The sequence below is a fragment of the Mesocricetus auratus genome, unplaced genomic scaffold (genome assembly GCF_017639785.1).
Source record: "Mesocricetus auratus isolate SY011 unplaced genomic scaffold, BCM_Maur_2.0 Super-Scaffold_15014, whole genome shotgun sequence".
NCBI classification, from domain to species: domain Eukaryota; kingdom Metazoa; phylum Chordata; class Mammalia; order Rodentia; family Cricetidae; genus Mesocricetus; species Mesocricetus auratus.
The window spans coordinates 27,813,223-27,836,463 of record NW_024429186.1 but is presented as its reverse complement, the minus strand read 5'-3'; the positions used below and the strand labels follow the sequence as shown (position 1 = coordinate 27,836,463).

At 37.3% G+C, this 23,241-nt stretch overlaps 1 protein-coding gene across 39 annotated transcripts in view; it reads left to right on the top strand.

The window, feature by feature from the left end:
• The window catches only part of Nrxn3 (neurexin 3), a 1,553,154-nt gene extending 1,535,283 nt beyond the window's left edge, over positions 1–17,871 (top strand). For 15 of the 39 annotated variants that reach the window (XM_040743341.1, XM_040743340.1, XM_040743342.1 and 12 more), the window contains one exon: positions 15,110–17,871. In XM_040743341.1, coding sequence (XP_040599275.1) covers positions 15,110–15,411 — 302 coding nt within the window. In that variant the 3' untranslated portion in view covers positions 15,412–17,871. Of the gene's footprint in view, positions 1–6,583; positions 6,787–14,485 lie in introns of those variants that run through there. The other 24 variants (XM_040743325.1, XM_040743326.1, XM_040743323.1 and 21 more) reach the window with 3 other exon arrangements.
• Positions 17,872–23,241: the final 5,370 nt, after the last annotated feature.

The following is a 23,241-nucleotide window of genomic DNA, read 5'->3' as shown; positions in this document are numbered from 1 at the left end:
AGGTCAGAAGAGATAAACCCAAAGGTAATCGGGAGCTGAACTTGAGGTCCCTCTTAATTGTTAAAGGTGAAATATTGGGTATGCAGGCAGATAAGCAAGTTGGAATTCTGAGCAGAACAGAGTTTTAAATTAGAAATAACCATCCTTTCTATAATGTTTGAAGCTAATGGGCTGGACTGGATCAGTTGGACAATTAAGGAACCATAAATACATTAGTTATTTTCTCACCTCTGTGACCAAATCCTTTAGAAAATCAGCCCAAGAAGAAATGGACTTGTTTTGGCTGATGGTTTCAGAGCACTTAATCTATTGTCTTCAGGGCTATTGTGTGGGCCTATTGTGAGGCCCACAGCAGGAGACAGGAGTGCATCTCAGAAAACACTGCTGGCTCATTAGGAACAAACACTAGGGCTAAGTCTTGGACCAGCTAAGAGTTGGTTAGATGATTAAGATCAGAGCAGGAGAATGACAGAAGTTGTGATCTTACACTATGAGAACTGGAGAGGGAGGGAAAGCATTTTGGGCAGAACGCTTTTGACAACCACAAGGTGGTTTTTTAACAATTGATAAAATGGGTGCTTTATCATACCTATAATGGTATTAGAAGGGACTAATAATCTTTATGCATCCATAAATCCTAAAATCTACACAGAATCAAGACCAGGAAGAAAGGAAAGGTGGCCAAGTTCACAACTGAGAGACTTTTCTCACCCAATTTTTCTCCTTTTTTACATTATGAGGATTTGTTTTCTTTATTAAAGAAACTAGTGTCAGAGAAATGACATTTTTAGCTGTCTCCCATCCTGCCAACTTCCCAAAACAAAGCTCTAAATCTTACCAAACTATTCTACATTTATATTTCAGTTCAGCAAAATCCATATTAAATATGTCTATATTAAACAGATTAAAATTGGAAGAGAAGCATAAAAAGTCAACCTGTGCATTAAGGAACGTATACTTTCCCTGGGTGAAGAAAAGCTCACTCCTGTGCTAGTACAGAATTAGCACTAAAAGAAAACAGCAATAACAAAAAAATAAAATAAAATGAATACTAAGCCATTTTTAAATGGGTTTTTCTCATGTGTCCATTCTAACTGGTATTAAATAATTTTGGAAGAAAAAAAAAACTAAACTACTGCCTCAAATTTCATTCTCTTGTATTCTCATTTTATCTCACTAGTCCAGCATTGGTCAGTATTTGTTTCCAAAGGGTATGGTGAAATTTCCCTCTTTGATTTCATCTCTTTGTGTTTTTAATAACACCAGGTATCAATGTACATAGATTGATAGATAGAGGATCCAGAGTCCTCATGGAGATACGTCTAAATATGACTTCTCCAACACTTGTTTCTAACCTACAAGAGTGCAGTAAAGTAACAATAAAATTATGTGTGTCAATAATATATACTCATCATTTAAAGATAAATGAATTAAGCATTAAGAAGGTAATGCTGGTGAGTATGTTGGCCCACACCTTTAATCACAGCACAGAGGCAGGTAAAGCTCTATTAGTTCAAGGCCAGCCTGGTGTCTGGTGTACAGAGTGAGTTCCAGGACAGCCAGGTCTGTTAAACAGAGAAACCTTGTCTCTAAAAACAAAAAAGAAAAAGTGGTAGTGGTAGAAAAGAAAGAAGCCATCATGTCTGTTATTGTCAAGTTTTGAAATTGAGTTTAGATTTGTTTGTTATTGAAGTAAGCACTCCAAGGATCATATTTGAAATAACTTCTATCTTGATTGCCTGGGACTCACCTTCCTCTGTTTTATACACTGCTGCTGCAAGTCTAGGAAGACAACAGTAGCAAACATGTACAAAGCCATTTAGAGTTTCTAAGCACTTTCACATTGAAAATCTCATTAGCTGTGCAAATCTACTCTGCGAAGCAGAACAACTGAGCAGACATCATAATCCTTCTATCATACATAAGGAAGTAGACTCAGATAAGACTAGGATTTAAGTCTGGGGGCAGGGGTTCAAGGCAGGGTCTCTCTGTGACTTTCAAGGTTGTCCTGGAGCAAGCTCTTATAGACCAGGCTGGTCTTGAACTCACAGAGATCCACCTGTCTCTGCCTCGCAAGTTCTGGGATTAAAGATGTGCATCATCACTGCCTGGCTTTCAGGCTCTACTTTCTATTTGAAGTTCCAAGCATAAATGGAGGCATGTTAGTGATACAATCATAAATGCCTTTATGGAATCTAGAGGCTGGGTGATGATAAAGAGGTAAGCAATTCAAATTATCCAAATAAGAATTTGAATAATTACTGTTTTATTGGGAGGGAAAATAAATGTAAACAAGAAGACACGATCCTTGCCTTCAAATTCTTTAGGATCTAGCTGAGATTAAACAAGAAAACAAATTAAGTTTACTGGATCACTGAGTCAATAGAAATCTACTCAGTATACATTATGCTCACAAGAAAGATGGAAACTGTGGAATAGATCTAAAGACACAAGTTAAAACTTAGATGAATATAGTTAAGGTCCTCCCCCTCATCTACCTAAATATTTGCTGCTATCTTACCAATATTTATAGCAAGCAATGCATTCTGTAATATCTTATCCATTCTTATCTACTCTCTTAAGTTAGAAAATGAATATGTAGTGAACATGAGATCATGCCCAGAAATGCAGTTCTAACTATTGGATTTGATGCTGTCTGTGTTCTCTTTTCTGTCTCCAATAACCTTTCTCTTTTCCCATCTACTGTAAGTAGGTGTGGAAACTGAGTCTAGGAACAAGTAATGCAATAACTTTTTTGTTCAGCATTAAAACTAAAATACTAGGCATTTTTTAAAATTTTGAAACATGTGCCATGTATAGAAAGGCTCATGCTGTCACAAGGGTTGAAGCTATCTTCACATTCTTAGAATTCCACAACTGTATAGAACCATCATTTTCATTCTAAGCAAAAGTGTAGTTCAGAATTGAACCAATGATTCACACACAAAAATCCTCACCTTCTTGTAAACATACAAAATCAATGACCCAATAACATATATGTGTATTTGTAGAAGGGATAGGCATGAAGGCTTTCTTTATAAGTCTACTGTAACTGTTTTGAAAATATTCTTTAAGTATGTTATCTCTCAACTCCTGAGATATAAGTCTTCAAGGTTATAGTGAAACTCTTGAGACATGCCCCCTCTTCCACTCTGTCCAATATTATGAGTGAGAAAGTTAAATACTAAAATGCAAGGTCATCATTTGTGCTTTGCCATTGGCTCTATCTGCTCATGTGGAAGACACGTCTTCTAGAAGGAGAACCTGCTTCCAAGGTAGGTGGGGTTTGCACCTTAGCTACCTGAATATATCCTTCAGCTTTTCCAGCTCCATCTCCATCCAATAGTTTAGAAACTCATGACTTCAGCTCATGAGAGCTTTCCACAGTGAACTCTGACCTGTGAAACTGCATCAAATAGTACTTTTTGTAAGCATTATGTTTTACATTTAGATGGGCTATTAGGGCATGCTGAGATAAAAATGGTTGCATGAGAACATGCTGGTCTAAATCAAATTACTGTATCATTTGTTCTCACAGGCAAATATAACTGAAACACATTATTAACATTTAATAGAGCTATAAATACATGACATGTACCTGTTGAAAATATAAAAGTAGTGTTGCTATATAATGAAAAAAATGAAACTATGATATGACTATGAACAATTTATTTTGAACGATACATTAGGTATCAAAATAGTTTTGCTTTTAGATACTAATGGCTAACTTACATTAGAAAATTTGATATGCTTCCTACATCCAAGTTGGGTTGGCTTTATTTCAAACTATGGCTTCCGTGGATTTAAAAAATGCATGTATGCAAACACACACACACACACATTGCAAAGTGATTACCCTAAGTTTTGACATGTTGAATGTTCAAACTAGTGATTTCTGGACACTAAGTGGTATCTTACTTGTAAAAGTTTTGAAACAGGCAATTTTGAAATAGGTAAATTACTCCACAGAAATCTTAGGGGACTCAATTTGCTGCTGTATTCCTGAGAGCACCACCCATTATCCTGGAATCTGAGTGGCTCAGATGGATCTCATTCTTCTGCTTTTGCACTTAGACTAGCTTTGTTTCCTGCTTGCAATGGTTACGTGTGAAACCAAAGCCAAAAGTAGTGTATGTGAATATTACCAAAAGAATTCTTATGAAAGTCATTTAATATCCTTATAATCAATCACCTTAGCACTTCCCATAAAGTAAAATTCACTGTTAAAACTCTCTTAGTCAAAAGCTCAACCAAATGACAACAAGGGTTTTTCTTTTATTATAATATTGTCTTCTTTCCATACTAAAACATTCCAGCTGCTCTTTGTGAAGTTCTGAAAATAATGATTAACATAATTAAACCAGAGACTAAAAATCTTGGTACGGACTGACCCAGGGGGACACGTTGCTACAATTCTGTTCAAAATAAAATAATAAAAGGGCATCTCCGGGAGGGCAGAAGTTGGCCTCATTTTCAAAATGCATTTGATTTGTCAAAATCACCCAAAGGGGTTCTTTGAAGGTGTTGGAATTGGCTGTTAGAACCAAGAGCTCTCAAGTGTCTTGCCTTTGGTGTTCGCCTACCCAGGTTTCCCAGTCCTTGGTTGAACAAGGGATATAATCCTGATTATAACTTTAGTAATCTCTTCCAGTAGGGGCTGAGGCCATTTCTAAAATTCCCTTTCTTTATATAGTATCTTTCTGTCAATGCTTCTACACACACCACACCACACAAATACAAGTGCACACACATGGAAGACATTCACTTGCTCTTGTTGAATTTTCTCGATGGATGTGGATCACATATAATGTTTTGTTTCTTAAATTAGTCTCTAGTAGACTGACACCATCTCCTTCATGCATAATGCATCCCGATCGTCACCGTTTACAGAGGCCGATACTGATAATGTCTTCATTGGAGTAGGGCCAACTCTTGACATTATCACTAAAAGTAACATCAGTTATTCTACCACTCACTAGGGTTATTGGGTTATTTTAACATCCTATTGTAAACCATGGTAGTCTGTCAGTTTAAAAAGAAAACAAAACCATGAACACTCCTGAAAACATGTTACCTACTGTCATCCTGGTTCACCTTATGAAACATATCTTCTCAAGCGAGTCCCCAGAAGCACAGTTTGTGAACTGCTACACTTTATTCCAATTCTTGTCACTACAGGTTTCATTGCGCATGTGTGTGCCCAAGCACAAATACGCACGCACACACACACACACACACACACACACACGCACGCACGCACGCACGCACGCACACACGCACGCACGCACGCACGCACGCACGCACACACACACACACACACACACACACACACACACACACACTATGCACTGTACTTAACAAGAAGTCCTATGATGTGTTTCACCCCTACTGGAAAAGCATGAAACAAAACTCAGTTCCTTTCTCCCACCCCAAATTGGTAATGTCTTGCCGATCTCTCTACCTAACCCAGCTCTTTGTTCTGTTTTTCTATTTTCCCTAAATGCAACTTACTTTAAGCATGTGTTAACTTGTTAACTTGATTGACATCCCTACCATTCAGGGGTGATAGACAATATCTGCTTTCTCTTTTAACCGTCTGCTTAGGATGTACATCCAGACTGCACGCCCTTTTTATTTTTATTTTTTTTAGAGAAACAAAAATCAAAATGCAACCTTCAAAGAAAAATCTGAATTTGCTTTTAATTTTGGCTGTCCCAAAAGGGGAATCAATTATCCAAATCTAAAACAAACAAAAAAACAAACAAAAAACAAGACTATAATGCCATGTCCTCTGACTGCTTTTTGCCTTCTCAGCGTGTGCATCTGGTTGTTCCTCTCTTTTTAAAAAATCATTTTTTTATTTTCTCCCTTCTTGTTTGGATATTAAAATGTTTTTGTATTATATATATATATCTATATATATTTCGATGTATTTCTTTTTAACTGCTAGATCTTATCTTTAGACTTGATTTTATTCAAAATGATGAGAAAAAGTTATGAATTGTTTTCTGCAGTTTTTTTCCCACTCTTTCTTTAAATGTGGAACAACTTCAGCTGTAGAACCCCACAGCCAGAGTTTTCAGAAAAGCCAGTCTCACTGGCAATAGTACAGATCGTGGGTGACTTGTGGAAAGTGGGTGATGCCATTTGGAACGTACCATTTCTGTAAAGATGAGTTATTCGTGGCCTGGTATGAGGGCTCTCTGTTCAGCATTACTTCTCCCCATCTCCGTGCATCTCTCAAAGCCCAGCTGTAGATGGGGCTGTGTGTCTGCCGGTGAAGTTGTTCAACTGGAATGCATAACTATAGCCTCCTTAATTTTGCTTTTAATCTTCTGATCTGATTAGTAATATTATTTCATGTACTTTGTCTATTTTGAGGAGGAGAAGAAAAAGCTTAAGTGTTTTCATGATTGAAAATCTTATGATGAAAACTGTAATGATTTTGGAGTAATTGCATGTTGAAGAAGTTGCAGCTTAGGGTGTGTGAGATTGTCAGTTGTTAGAGTTCTGTTCTTGATTTCCGTAGATGGGCATGTGTAGGCTCATTTGTTTTTGTATATTGCCCATCCCTTCCTTACAGCCAGAAGCTCTAATGCAGCTAGATCACTCCGTGCCGCCCTTACATGGACATGGCGACTCACTTACACATTTACTCCTATCATCGTCATCTCCTGTGTAGTACACTCATAGATACGACCCTCCCCTTTTCCGCATCCTTCCTTCCCATACTCCCCCTTTCTTTAGCATTGTTAAAATTTATGTGCTGTCATCCATTCCCCTAAATTAAGGAAAATCTAAAATTTGTCAAAAAGACAAAAACTAAATATATATCTGAAAACTTACAATGAAGAAATTCATTCAAAACCCTATAGATGCATACATTTTTAAAGGCAAATTATAAAGTAATTTTTTTCATTTTCAATCATAGCAATCAGAATTATTTTAAATTTAAAAAATCAATGCCCTCCTAAGTCCCCCAAAGTAAAAATTGTTAAAGTGCAGATTTTTTTCTTTTCATGTTATGTGGTGTGAATGTATGTGTTGTTGCCTCCCTGTATCACCCTCTGTTGTAAATTACTATATTTGAAAAATTAGAGATTTTGCTCAAAAGATTTTAAGAAATGACAACAACAACAACTAAAAAAGCAAGTTACAAGAATGTGGCAATTCTATTTGTCCAAGAGCATTCTTACACAACTTTCTTTTGTAAATTTTTCTTTCATGCCAAAAAACATGCGGGCAATTTGTTGATGTAAGTTGACTATAAATTAATATGGTATGCTTTTCTGTTATAATTTCAATTATTTTGCCTATGTTGAAATATTCTCCCTCTCTTCTTTTCTCTCTCTCTGTCTCTCTCAACTAAAACAGCTACTTTTGCTTTGTGTTCTTATATTGTGAATGCCTTGTTGGTATTATTTGCTATCCTTCTGTTTGATTTGTTTTGGCTATGACATTGCTTTTATTTTCTAATATATGATTTTGAAAACTATATTAAGTATTTTACTTTACTTCAGTCTTTTTGCTTAATTTTCGCTGTTCTGATTTGTGCTGAATTGCATCCAATAATCAATAGGAATTCTACTTTTAAAAAAGATAGATACCTAGTCCTTATCAACCTCAAGAAACCTGGTCTCTGCCTGAACTTAATTTTAACTCCTAACTTTAAAGACTTTACAGGATTGGTTACTCTAAAGTGGGATATTAAAATTGGCTACAACATATAGGAGGCCTGTACCCCAGAAAAAAAATTGGCTGGAGTTATTTCCAAATACTATCAGTGGTAATTTCATCCTAAATTTAATTCCTTAGATGCTATTCAGGGAAATCAGCCCCTTATTTTATCTTCTTTCGGCGAAGGGGAAATAAGGTACTCTCAAGTGACTATGGTAGAGTGGTTCTCCAGGATTATGCTATCATCTTCACCACAGGCTACAAAATCAATTTTACTCATAATAAAGGCATGAGGAATCCCAGGTGTTTACAGGGTTATGCTATGATATTGATGCCTTGTAAAGTATACAACCAATTTCTGACAAAAACCACATTGCATCATGCTCACACACAGAGGAAGGCTCAAGCATCCCTGCTCCCTTTTCCTCCCATCTCCTTAACTTTCCTCTCCTTTGTCTCCTTCCCTCCCCTCCTTTCTAATCATCCTAAATGATTTAAACAGGTAAGCTTCATGGGGAGCCTATGATTGGTTTAAGGAGACACAGGGCAGTTCTCAAAGTTCAGCTTTTATTTAGAAAGGATCTGGGTAAGTATTGTAAGTATCACCATCATGTAAGTCTGGATTGAGAAAATGCCTTGACCTTGAGGTTATTTGGACCAGGGCAACACCAGAAATGCAGGGCTGGTGAAGAGCATCATGGAATCTGAAGTCACTTGTTTCAACTTTAACTCTAGATATCAGTATTATCTGGAACTGTCATAAGAAATATCAAACTGAGTGATGAATAAAAGACCTGTTTACAGCCTGGCAACTTCAATGAATGGGCCCTCTCCACCTCAGTCCAAGTGATTTTGTGCTGCTTGACATGTTGAATACTATTTCACATTTAAAAACTGGAATTTCCAAAAAGGGGAGTTCATATATCAAATTGTATTAAAAAGCTTTTATGTTTGTTGAAGAAGCCATCCATCATATCAGAGTTTAATCCTTTATTTTCAAATACAAGATCTTTGAATGAAAATGAATCTTTCCACAACATCTGATTTAAAATTGCCTCTAGAACTTAAAAAATTTCATCGTGTTAAATACAAATTATGTTCCATTGAGACATTTGAGTTTTCTTCACCAAGTTCTGGCTATGTTTTTCTAGGTATGTTTTTTTTTTCTGAAGGTTGTCAGTGTAGACTCATTTAATGGTTAAAAGCTTCAGCATCTCTGCATGTTGATGTGCTCACTCCTATGACAGGAAATATGTAAATGAGTGTCTTTATGTAGCAAGTGGATCAGAATAATGCAAATCAGAGATAAACTAAAGAGCCCACAGGGACATAACAGAATTCCAGCAATTAGAGCATGGGGTCCTCTCTAGAGGCTCTCTGCTTAGCCGCATTGTTTTTGTATTTTTGTGACCTCTCAAAGTTAGCTGTCTCCAGAGAGCCAAAGGCTGGAGCCACGTTGAAACGTCATGCTGTCATGCTGTTTTTGGTTAGTTTTTTTTTCCTGTTTGGTGACCCACTATGTTCACCATCACCAACAACATCCTCACAGTTCAGAAGAGTTCTACTGAATTTTTAATACACTGTCTTTTGCAATGGCAGGCAGACCCTTTGCTAGATATCAGCCCTGGAGGCATGAATTATATATCTATAAATACACTCATAGAGCAAAAAAGCAGGGCAGCCTTCAGGGCTAAAATAGACCTTTTATATCCCTCGTGAGCTCTTCAGTTTAAGGAAAAGCACAGCCTTGTCCAAAAAAAGTGTATAGTCCCGATTTTAAGATGCTAACATTAAAGAATACAGATAGTTCTTGTTCTAAACCAAAGGAAAGTTTCAGAAATGGCATAGAAAGTTAGGATTTTGATGTAGTCCAGGTTTCATGTCACCCTGCCTGCTAGTTTCAGACTCACTAATTGTGTGAACACTTTTCTAAGCTTAGACACCAGGCTGATAATTGTACATAGTCTTTGTGACAGAAGGGCATATTATTAGCTATTTCATCACTTCTGACCCATACCCTCATATTGAGTGTGTGCCCTTGGATCAGTTGACATGGAGAATTGGTTTTGGACACCTTTCTGATTCCAATATTTGTGTGTTTAAGTCCCTGGAAAACTGGCTTCTGGCCATACTTGTAAGAGATTACTTTGATTGGGTTGATCATTCCCTGGGGCAGGATCTTGGATATTATAAAAAAGTAGGAAATAAACTGAACACAAGCATCCATTTTTACTGATTATGGGTACAATGTGATCAGCGTCCTTAAGCTCCTGCCTTTTGTGGGGCCAGGCTTGTGAACCAAGTGCCTTTTACCTGCTGCCATATGGCTAGCCTATAACTCCATGATGGGCTGTAACCTGGAACTCTGAGCCAAAATGAACTCTTCCTCCTCTGACTGGCTTTTGTCAGAATACCTTATCACAGCAACAGAGAAGGAAACAAAGACAGCCCCTTATACTAAATAGCACTGTCAGCCAGATATGTTAGTACATGACCATTATCCTGGCTACTTGGAAGGCACAGGCTCTTGCTTGAACCCAGAAGTCTGAGAGCAGCTTGGGGAACTTATCTAGATCCAATGTTCAAAACAAAACAAGAGGCATAATTTGTATAGAACTTTGCATAGCTTCCTTGGTCTTTAAATCTTCTCTGGATTAGTTCTAATAGCAAATGCAATGTTCATTCTGTGCAAAGAGTTCTTAGACTATGTATTCTGCCCATGTTCAGGGCAGACACTTTTTGGGGGCTGAGGGTGGCTAGTTGAGTTTTCTCTCTACTGTCACTTTAATCCTTGTCTGTGGAGACCATAAATACAGAGGGCTGAGTACACACTGTATTCATCTTAATTCCAAAAGAGCAGATTGTTTATTAAAATTGATTGTGGAGCAAGGGAGATGGGCAGTGCCCACAAGTTCTTGCTGTGTGACTATGAGGAGCCAACTTCAGATCCCAGCATACTATACAAAATGTATGGGGTCTTATGTGTGTGCCTGTAACTGCAGCTCTGTGGAATGCTGAGATATAAGGATCTCTGGGGCTTGCTGGTTGCCAGCCTAGTGGGGGAACTTGAGCTCCAGTTTCAGGGAGAGACTCTTCCTCAGAGAAATAAGGCTGAGTTATAGAAGATATCTGCAATGGGTACAGATGTGCATACCTCTCCACATACATGAATATATGTTACATACATCAATCTCACACGCACACGCACACTCATATACTAAGTAAATGAATAAGTTATTAAGTAAGTAAGGAAATATTTAAAATCAATTATATACCCAACTCAACTCATGCACCTATTCCAGGTAGTTCTCATGTCTAAAATTACCTGAAAGCTTTCTCCTATTCTGTTGTAATTCCCATTTCCAATAATGGTACTCCCATTCCAGGCAGCTTTATTTCAAACTCCAGGCAGTCTTCCAATTCTTGGTAAAGCCACGAGAGAAGATTGTAAAAGCTTTTACAATTTGAAGCAAGTAGAAACCAGGATATTTTGGCTTTAAATTTTCCTGGCAGAGAGCATCCTTTCCAATGTCTTATCAGGGCAATTAGGGTTAGTAACAAAATGTTGAAGAAAGGAAAGTTGAATAGTTTTGAAAGATTTTCATATCTTGCTTAGGATACAATACCCATCCTTTTATTTATTTTTTTAATCACTCTCACTTCACTTTGGAACAAACCAGCCTGTTAGAAACTGTATGTTCTCAAGTCTTAGAACTTTTTGTCTCCACCATGGGAAAATCAGAAATGCTTGCTGGGCTGAAGAGAATATGATGGGGGAATGGGTTAATTTGACTGCAAAGTGAACAGGTTTTGTAGATTTTTAACAACACTGTGAGATCTTAGCAAAGGTTGAAGAAAGGACAAGCAGACAAGTCAAATTTAAGTGGGTGCTACAGCTGGTTCAGTAAAATTGCAAATGAATGCCCTCTTGTAATCACGAAGATGGAGTTGTTGATCTCACTTGAAGGGCCAGGAGTTGGCATTTATATTTAAATGAATTGCTTCCCAACAAGTAGCTTCCTCCTCAACTCAGTTTCCTCCCTTGCTGAAGGAACACACAACTCAGTTTTTATGTTGGTAATGAAGCTTTGTTCCAGTTAACCACAAGGCAGCAGGTAAAAGCCTGACCCTGAAACCCACAAAAATATAAAGTCAGTGTCTTTTATTGTCAGCTCTGTACTACTACAGGTGGAGACTGGACAGGAGAGTCACCTGGAAGTTTGAGGACCAGCTAGTCTAGAGTACACACAGCAGCAAAAGAAGAAGAAAGTCTGCCTCAAAAATTCAGAAATCCAGAACCATTGTTACTCTAATTGTAACACAGAGGTTGTGGCACATGTTTGCCCCCCCCCCACACACACAGAGAGACAGAGAGAGCATTTTTTTTAATTGAAAACAAAAACCCAATCTTGTTCTTCTCTGGAAAGTAAAGTTGCCCATCTCTCCCTTGGCTATGATCCTCCATCCAAACACTGCCCCCTTCCCAGACTACCTTGAATGTATGTAGCACATGTACCCCTCACCCCACCGCTAAAACTATAAGAAAAAATAGTTTGTGCAGGATTAGTTTTTAGGGCTAGCTTACCATTAGGGAATTGCACTCCAAATCCCATTTATAAAAACTAGCAAAAGTGTGTAAATTATGTATTAACTAAGTCACAGGATATATGAATTATATATGTTCATGAAGTTAAAAAAAAAAAAGGCATTCTGGTCCAGCACAGCAAACCTGGAGCTCTGAAAACCCTGGAAGAATCATGAATCACTTTTTTCAATTGGTTCAAACTCTGAACACTAGAATAGAAACTCAGGTTGAGACTCCAGAACCACAGAACATATTGAGGTTACCTGGAAGATGCTTGTTTTACTTCTTTCCCTTCATAAAATAACATCTGTATAGTTGAGAAATAATCACACAACTTTCTGTGTCCTTCCCCTTCCGAATGATTCTCAGAACTTGTGTGAGTGTCTCCCTGACCAACTGTCTCTTTCTAGGTAACACAGTTACTGGCTAGGTAGGAAGGCAGCCAAAGGCTTTTGTTGTGTTTGCTACCAGGCCTCCTTTTTAACATACTTGGAACCTGCCTGGCCCAGATGCACTATTTCTGAAACATGAGTGATATCTTTAAAGACACATGGTATAGGATGCTGAATGGAAGAGTCCTAAGAATGGATCCTTATAGGAGGAATCTTGGCAGACTGTAAATTTGAAGGTACTGACTCTCTGGAATATCCCTGAAACTGCAGTGTTGAACCTGCTGAAAATCCCAGTCTGGCTTTTTTGTTGATAGAAGAGGGTACTTGAACAATGGACATATTTAGTAGCAGAAGCTCAAATAATAGGCATCCTATCTCAGTAAAATAACTATGAAGAGCAGAAATACAAGGGCATTAAAGCCAGCTCAGAAAAAGTCCTTTGACAGTATTGCGTCAACATCCCAAGTTCCTAACTGGAGAGTAAAATTATTTTATTCCTGTCAGTCATTTTTGTTAGACTACAGATACTGCTCCTGTAGAGAGTAAACAGTAATATCATATATCCTACCCAGTACCTTCCTGAATTGTTTAAATCCAGAGACCTTTCCCTGCTCTTAAGCTCAGAGACCCCTACTCAGCTCTAAAGTAGATGAAAAAAGAGTCTTTTTCTCTATGGACTGCTTGCTGTTGAATGTCCTATCTCATCTTTCCCACTGCAGGAAGCCAGTTACTAAAAGATGTTCCACCTGAAACCTGTCTCAGCACAGCATCTCTCTCTACAGGATTGGAAAAGAGCATATGATTGAAAACAATGTTAAGTTGTGGCAAGAATATATTTTCCTAGAATAAACTCTGTGAGAGGATGTGAGCTGTGACTTCCTGAGATTGATCCATTCCAATTCAAAAGAGACAGGAGGAAAAGTTTGACCTTACAGTAAAATGATCAGCTTCCTTGGCAGAATATTTGTTGCAGCTCTGATTTGCAGGTCATTGTGTTTTGTGACCAGTGTTTAATAATGACATAATAGCGAAGGTCTCCAGGTAAACTAGAATCCACTTTGCTAAGTCAACTTTTCTCAACCTAAACTCAAGTTTCCAGCCATTCATGGATTTCTAGGCTGGGTGTTATTAAAATGGAGCTTCCAGCTCAGCATATATTGCATACATCATAAAAGCCTTGTGTAGATAGATCTTATGCTAATGCAAGGCAAATTGTCATTTTAAGGGTCAAGGGACTTTCAGGAAAAACAGAGTCAAAATGTGCCTGCCAGATGAACATTTAAACCTACTGTTTGTCCCTTCACTTAGCTAATGGAAACTTTTCAAGCTCCTTGGTCTTGATTTTATCTCCATAATATGGAAAATAGATGGTTTTCATGCTCATGAGCAATAGTAGGTAGACAACAGAAAGCAATAGAGAAATATTGCACACATGTTGGTTGATACATCCATAAATAAAGCTTATTGGGTGTATGTATACAGCCACATATGAAGTCTTGGTAATATTTATAAGAACTTAATTAACTGAAAGTCATCTCACCAGCGTATCCTGGAGCCAGCCTGTTTGAATTGTGCTACTGTAAATCACTTGAGAGTACCTTTAAAATCTAAGACACATATTTCAAGATTCCAAATTTTGGGTGCACAGAGGCACATAATTGGTTCTATATCAGTCTGGAATAATAAGGTCATAGCCAGAAAATACCCACATGCAGATCTAGGTCATTTTATAGCAATTTCAGAGGCATAACCTCTGCCCTGCATTCTTTAGAGCGACTCTGAACTGTGTTTATGGCTGTACTAATTATGTCTTTTTTCTTTTCAATCCCAGGAGGTGAATTAGTTATTCCTCTTCTTGTAGAAGACCCTTTAGCTACCCCTCCTATTGCTACACGTGTACCCTCCATTACACTCCCCCCTACCTTCCGCCCCCTCCTCACCATTATTGAGACCACCAAAGATTCCCTGTCCATGACCTCTGAGGCGGGGTTACCTTGCTTGTCGGACCAAGGCAGCGAAGGTTGTGATGATGATGGCTTGGTGATATCTGGGTATGGCTCAGGGGAAACCTTTGACTCTAACCTGCCCCCTACTGATGATGAAGATTTTTACACCACCTTCTCCTTGGTAACAGATAAGAGTCTTTCCACTTCAATCTTCGAAGGTGGCTACAAAGCGCATGCGCCCAAGTGGGAATCCAAGGACTTTAGACCTAACACAGTCTCGGAAACTAGTAGAACTACAACCACATCTTTGTCCCCTGAGCTGATCCGCTTCACAGCGTCCTCCTCGTCTGGGATGGTGCCCAAATTGCCAGCTGGCAAAATGAATAATCGTGATCTCAAACCCCAGCCTGATATAGTCTTGCTTCCGTTGCCCACTGCCTATGAGCTAGACAGCACCAAACTGAAGAGCCCACTAATTACTTCCCCCATGTTCCGTAATGTGCCCACAGCAAACCCCACGGAGCCAGGAATCAGACGGGTTCCGGGGGCCTCAGAGGTGATCCGGGAGTCCAGCAGTACAACAGGGATGGTCGTCGGCATTGTGGCTGCTGCCGCCCTCTGCATCTTGATCCTCCTGTATGCCATGTACAAGTACAGGAACAGGGACGAGGGGTCCTATCAAGTGGACGAGACGAGGAACTACATCAGCAACTCGGCCCAGAGCAACGGCACACTCATGAAGGAGAAGCAAGCCAGCTCCAAGAGCGGCCATAAGAAACAGAAAAACAAGGACAAGGAGTATTATGTGTAAACATAACACCTATCGTATGTGAATTTAAAGCAGAATTATTTATATACACACACCTGAGTACTTTGACAATGAGATTTAACTTGTTGGATGTGTTCTGTGAGACGGGTTATACCACGACTATGGTGGGGAAAGCCATTTTTAAAAGGACACATACGATGGTGTATCTCTCTGTGAAGTTCTGCCATGCTGCGAGGTTGCAGCCATGGCCCGAGACAAAAAGTTCTCTCTGCCCTGCTGTATTATAAAGCACACACTTAGCGCCCTGGAGCAAGCCCATGATTCCATGCGACTTTGGAAGCTTCCTTCTCTCCAGGACCTTTTGAAAGGGGTAGAAGACTATATATGGCTTACTTGTTCCATAACTGCAAGTGAGTCTGTAACGATGTTTGTGAATCTTGACTGTAACAATGTTGGGTTATTTTTTGTTTGTTTGTTTGTTTAATATGTAAAAAAACACAAAAAAACGAGAAAAGAAAAATGCTTTAAAAAAATCAAAAAACAAAACAATACAAAAAACCCAGAAATACCTTTATCTGGTTCTGTCCAGTGTGAGGGTAACTTTTCAAGATCTGAGGGGAAAATGGCTTTTGGGTTTTCATTAATTTTATTTGACAATGGCTGCATATAAGAAGAAGAGAAAAAATACTCAGAAAACAAAATGTATGAGACTCTTGCCATATGAACTCAAAAGCTACCATGGCATTCACTCCATGTAGCAGGTTGTGGTGTCTCTAGAATCTGTTGTTTGTTTCCTAATACTTTGATGAACCCATGTAGTGGATGATAATCTATTTGAAAAGCGGGTCCCCAAGATCTAACTCCAGTGTTTGCCACTCAAACCTAGAACAGACAGGTTTGGGGCTGGTTTTATCAGAGCTATTGGTTTCACTTAACAAATATTGTCCCTGTCCATCGACCCAAAATGTGTGAAAGGGGAAAGATAAGCCCCACAAATTGAAGCAGAGCCCTTTTCCAAGGGAAGGGCAGGGGGTGGACTGGATCTGTAATTGATTGAAATGCATGCAAATAAAGAAAAATATACAGAAGACAATACTAAGGTCTGTTTCAACAGACTGCAGGGGAGTTCATCTTGTAACACAACCACAAATGCTCACCACACGAGCCATGTCGTGGGCAAGTGTGAAAAATCATAGTTCTTTCCCCACCCCCAACATGATAATGGTTTCTGTAGTGGTTTAATTTTGTAGCCTGATGTGAATAACTCTCTTTCCATCTCTTCATGTCTCCCTTCACCCATCTTTTTTAAAAAAACAAATAAATAAATGAATAAAGCTGCTGTGACACACACAAAAAGGAATTTAATAGTATAATATATATAAATAAATATATATACAGATATATTTATCATGGTATGTTTGATGGGATGACTGACACAGAAATCTGTTAAAGTCTTGAAGTGGAATGAGAATGTTATTTTAAAAGAAAAATAACAAAACAACAAAAAAGTAAACCTTAAAATGTGAAGGAAGTGTGAGGTTTCGTTTTGTCACAGTTAACTGTGTCAAAGAGAATTTAAACAACAACAACAAAAACTTCTCAGATTTTGTTTACATATTTTACTACATTTTTGCTGGTATAATTCCTTAGTCACCTATGTACATACTGCTTTAAGAACTGTTATTTCCTTTCTATCTGTTTGTTTGCTTTGTATCCCATTGTGTCTCCTTTTTATAAAGAGGAAACAATGTACAGAGTAATAATAAACTGGTTTTGTGGCCATAGCCATTCAAAAAGCAAGAAGATAAAACAAGACACGTATTCACATAAAGGTGAAGTGTGTCGTCTGGAGGGGCAGACATACAATTTCTTTTGTATAGATGAAAACCAATCAGCTGTCTAGATTTAGAAATCTACTCTTGCTGGTCTTTGTAAGTTGCATGAATATTTGACTTTGAAAAAATATCTTAAAGACACGGGGCAGAAGGCACAGTCTAAAACAATGGCAACCTTTACTGATGTGTATGGAAAGAGATGTTCCTCCTTATCTGAGATTTCAATGTGTTAAGAGCTCTCATTTTTTTGTTGTCATTAAAGAGACAGGACTATAAAAGGATATCAAAGCACGGTTTTAGATCAATGGCCCAGCCTACAGGAAGTTGATTATATCTTGATGTTTGTGATGCATTGCTGTTCTTGGAGTCTTGAGGTCTCGTGAAATGATCTCCTGCTTTCTTTCTTTACATTGTTTTTTTAAATCTGGGTAAAAACTCATCTGTTATATTCCTTTTAGTGTAAGTTTCTATTTGGACAATTTTATGGGAACTTGTGCATTCTGTATGTGAGCTTTCATCATTTTCCTGTTGTTTTCCTCGCAGACCCTAAAGGAATTTCTTTCATGATGTTGTGATGTTCCTGCTTTTTCTTTTTCCTTTTCACTTTAATTTCCCATTTGCTTTTTCGTTCAAGGATATGCTTAGCAATAAAATGTTCTTCCCAAAAGCCTTGTGTTATGATGCAATTCTATTTTTATAGCTTTGGTCAAAGATCATGCACATAGCTAAATGGGTCCTAGTCGATTAAGAGTCAAGTAAGATAGAAGCACTTTTATGTGCTATAGGCTGTTCAGACCACCTACTAATTACAGAATGACCCAAGGCACATATTTATGAGATGCATTATCTTCACTCTACCTGAGGACTTTGTGTTTAGATTGCTATAAAATGGACAAAGAGGTGGAGAAGACATGTTCCAGAAGGTAAGATGGCAGAAGCCTTGTATTCTGAAAAGGATTGCTGGATGCTGTGTTATCAAAAATGTTTGGTATCTTTCAGTGTTTTCCATAACTCAACAAACTTTAAGTATTATTCAAGAATTGTATCCAGACATGACCTTAACCAGAAAGCTCTAGATATCTTTCTTTCTAAGCTTCCCACCATAGTGGAAAACAAAAGCAAAATCTCACCAGATTCTAAAGTGAAAATTGAATGAGTTTTTGAATTCTTATAGTTTCTTCCTACAGTTTCCATCCATCGGACTTTTCATTCCTTTGTACTTTTCTCATATCTATGAAACTCCAGATACACACTTTACTTTGACAACTAGGTAGTTAGTGCTGTACCCCGTTTTTCACCATGACCCCTAAATTTCAACTCAATAGCTATCCTCAATCACGTTTTAAAAGATAATCATTATGGACCTTCAGTTTTCGATAGAGGGATAGTTATGCTGGTGACTATCTTGGGAATAGGATGAAATTGGGCTCAGTGGTGACAAATTATATGAAGTTCTTATTTTATAGATATTATCTCAGATAATTTACTTAGTAAAGAAATGATTTATCAATGTCCATGATATGCCAGGTGCTCTGTTGCTTTGATGTATGTAATCTGTTTAATGAACTTTAAAAGTGAAGGAACAAAACCACAAATAACTTAAGGGAAATTTGCGTGATATCTTAAAACCATGTTAATAGTCACATTGTACTTGCCCGAAGTCAGTGGACAACACACATGCCATCTAAGTGGAGTTGGCTGGTGTCCCAGATGGGCTACTTCACATACATAGCTTAATTAAACAGATGCTCTGATATTTCTCTTCAGAAATAATAATAAATCATTATTTATTATTCAGAAATAATAAAAAATAAAAAAGTAAAAATAAATAAAATATAAATATATATCTATAGTGAATATATCTACAATATAAATAAAAGCATTAAAATTCAATGACTTAATTATACAATATAGGATTTTTAGATATTAAAAAAAACCTAAATTAACATAAAGCTCTTAATCTGTGTTCAATATAGAGAAGACACTCAATATTAGCCTCTTCTGTGTTATTGATTATTTGATTATTCTCTATGTAATAATTTCCTTTTTTCCTTGAATATTCTATACCACAAATAATACACAATAAAATAACTTACTTAGTAATTATAAAATGATATAGCCAAGTAGTTCAAGGCTTACTAGGTATAATTGAGAAGTATAATCTCAACTAGTAAATGTATCACTGACATTTAGTAACACAAGGATGTCTGACATATTTTAAACAAATGTTTAGAAGTCTGGTTTAATAAAGTAAGGAAATTTTGGGGGAAATATTAAGTTAACAATTTTTTTTTGTTTTTTTATGAGACAGGGTTTCTTTGTATTGTTTTGGAGGCTGTCGGTCCAGCCTGGCCTCGAACTCACAGAGATCCGCCTGCCTCTGCCTCCCAAGTGCTGGGATTAAAGGCGTGCACCACCACTGCCTGGTCTAAAGTTAACAATTTTATAGCTAAACCTTACGGTGAAGTTTTCAGACAGTAGGTTCCCCCCTCCCTCTGCAGATTCCATGAAGACTTAAATTATACTTTCTGGGAAACATTGGTCAAAGTGCATTTATTGAAACAATTTCCCATTGTTTTTCAATGAGGAAGTCAACAAGACATTGCCCCCTTCAGTGCCTTTAAATTTGGCACTGGGTTTGGGAATAGGAAGGCTTAGTTCCAGTTCTATCCCTCAATACAGGGCCTGCTCTCTGTCAACTGGGACACCTTGAAGTATTCTCACATCTTCTGGGAAAGTATAAAAATACCACATACATCTTAGTTTTGTTGTAGAGTTATATGATCTACTGTGGATATAAGTCCTGAGTACAATTCCTGGCCAATAGCCCTGAAATCATAGTATCTAGATATTTAAAAAACAATCAGTTATTATCACAGAGAAAAAGAATCCAATTTCTTCTGTAAGTCTAGAAAAGGCACTTATTGGAGGCTGGCAGAGCAATCATTTTATTCTGCCACATAAGCTTACTTCTTGTTTTATTTCACTACAATTGAAATGATAGATAGATAGATAGATAGATAAATAGATAGACAGACAGATAGTCTTCATCCAAGTCTGTGCATAGCTCTCTGAAACCCCAACTTTAGCCAACTTCTTGTGTGCACATTTCATAAGTATGGCTTACATGTTAATGTACTCTGTGATGCAAAGGGCCATCAATTGCTCCAAATTTATAAGCTAACCATTGCTTTAAATTAGTGACTCAGAACCTTCCTAAAGCTATGACCCTTTAATATACCTCCTCATGTTGTGGTTACCCCCATTTATAAATTATATTCATTGTTACTTCATAGCTGTAGGTTTTTACTGTTATGAATCATAATGTAAATTCCTGTTAACTTTCTAAATCTTACTGCACACAATACACATCATGGACCATTTTGACATTCATTCTTTTAATAATTATATAAACGCTTTTCGAACATTTTGCCCCATGATTAGCAATCTGTTATGGCCTGTTATTACTTTGTTTCACTGAAGAGAGAAAATAGCAATTAGGGTCTTAACCCCTTTGTTTCTCATATAGACCTAGATACATTTTTGCTCATAGAGTCTGAACTTTTTCCAAAAATATCCAAATACTGTACTTGATCCAGTAAAATCAGACTATTGTGCTGAGATCAGGTTGATAATTCACTTACTTAAACTGAATATTTTCTAAACATTAGTACAACTGAAATCGGATATGCTAAAAAGATTCACATAGTAATAATGTTCGAATTCTTACACTGCTGTGAGTACAAGTCAGCTGTCAAAAAACCACAAATGAAGTCTTTTGAGTATTCAGAAGACATTACTTACAGGAATGATAACAAATAGGAAGACTTTGAAGAATTAAAAAGGGCTATAGGCTTTTCAAAAACTAAACACTAATGAAAGCTCAAGTTTATAATATCAATGGTGTGTACACAATGAAAAGCACATCAGCAAGATAAATGACTAATAAGGATTTAGAATCTTATCAATGGAAGAAAAGAGAGGAATGGCACACTGTCACAGGGAGTTCTGGTCAAGGGCCAGTATGCCGTTGAGTGGAGAGGAAATGAGTATGTTTGTCTATCCTTAATAAGTATAAAAGATGAGTGGAGAAATCAACGTTCCAAATCAGGGGCTACTTTAAAGAGGCAAGAAGATGGTCTTCTTACACAGAAATAAAGGTACAGCAAGCAGAAGCTGCTATGTTTCTGAGATGACAGAAGGTGAGGACTGCATAAGAAGAAAGTTGCAATGTTCCAAACAAACTGAAGTCGAAGACACCAAGAAGCACATCTCCTATAATCCTGAGAAGACAGTTAATGAAATTACTGTCTTTTATACATATATATAATTAATACACACATATAATATGTACATATATGTTATTCATAAGAAGAATAATGACACTGTGTGTGTGTGTGTGATTTTTTGTTTTTAAATAGGGTCTCACTATGTAGCCAGCCAGAAACTGGTTATGTAGACCAATCTATCTTCAAACTCACAGAAGTCTGCCTGGCTTTGCCTCCCATGTTATAGGATGAAAGGCATGTGCCATGATACCCAGCCTGAAATAACTTGTAAGCAATTCTGTTGGTATCTTCTAGTGGGAATACTGAATCTTTGTAACTGCTGTATTTTACCTTTTATTATGAAAAATTGATGACAGATGCTTTCATGATTTTATATACTACAAAAAAAACAAGGGACTAGAAAGATTTCTCAGTGGTTAGGAGCTTGCATTCCTCTTGCAGAGGAACAAGATTCAGTTCTCAGAACATGGCAGGTGTTTCACAGCTGTAACTCCAGCTCAGGGATCTGATGCTTTCTGGCTTGCATAGGCACACAGAAACAGACACAGACACACACACACACACACACACACACACACACACACACACACACACACACTTGAAATTTTAAAAATAAAAACAGTAAATAAATGAATATAAAAGAAAACAAACACAACTTAAAAAAGTTCTCTGAGGTCACAGTTAAAAAGCAGGTTCGTGATGGGAAATCCAGTCTTGTAGTTCTTAATTTAGAACATCTCAAAGTACATGATGTTTTCTGTAAGGAATCTATTTTATATTTTACGGGGAATATTTGAAAGAAAATCTCAGGGATAATGGGATGATAGGATATTGTATTCATTTATTCATCCGTTCAAACTGTTATGACAAAATACTGAGTGGCTGAAACAACAGAGTTTTCTTGTAGTCCTAGAGGATAGAAGTCTCACATGAAGGTCTAAAAGATTCAGCTTTCTGATTTTTAGACAAGTCATCCCTTTGTTGTGTGTCCACATTGCCTTTTTGTCCCCATGAGCAATGAGAAAGAGAGAGACAAAGACAGGGACAGACAGACATCTTCCTCTCCTTAAAAAACCATTAATATTATCAGATAGTGTTTTCCAGGAGGTCCTATGTCAAAATAAACATATCTGGAGTTAGGATTTGGATATATGATGTCAGCATGGGGCATTGTTCAGTATGTAGAAGATATGTTTTAAGACATTTATAAGGTAGAAATTTCAAAGGATCAAAAGAGTGGCAATTAGAAGCAACTTGAATGTTGAAGTGATAGCATGGGCTACATGAAAGATCAGCAGAACAAGAGACTAAAACACAAAGTAGATAAAGTCATATGAGTAGGGGCCAGGACAGCAGGATAATAATGGAACTATGTAAGAGTCAGAACGTGAAAAAGAAAAACTGTCAAGGGAAGCCATAGTCAGATCTTTGGGGTATATAAAATCAATAATGTGAGTTTCAAGAAGTCCTGAAATATTCTTAGTGCTTAGGGAAGTGAGTTCTAGAATCAGTATTCCATGGCTTACAAAATGATGCTACAACTCTTGATAATTAGCTCACAAAATGCTCAGGTCTTAAGCCTGTAATTACATTGTGCCTATCTTGTATGTATAGTGGGAAAAACAAATGAAATAACTCATGCAAATGCTTAGCATACATGTGATACATAATAAATCTTAATAAATATTGTGCACTATCACAATATGCTATTGCTATTGACTCATGAAGAACCAAAAGCAATAGCTACA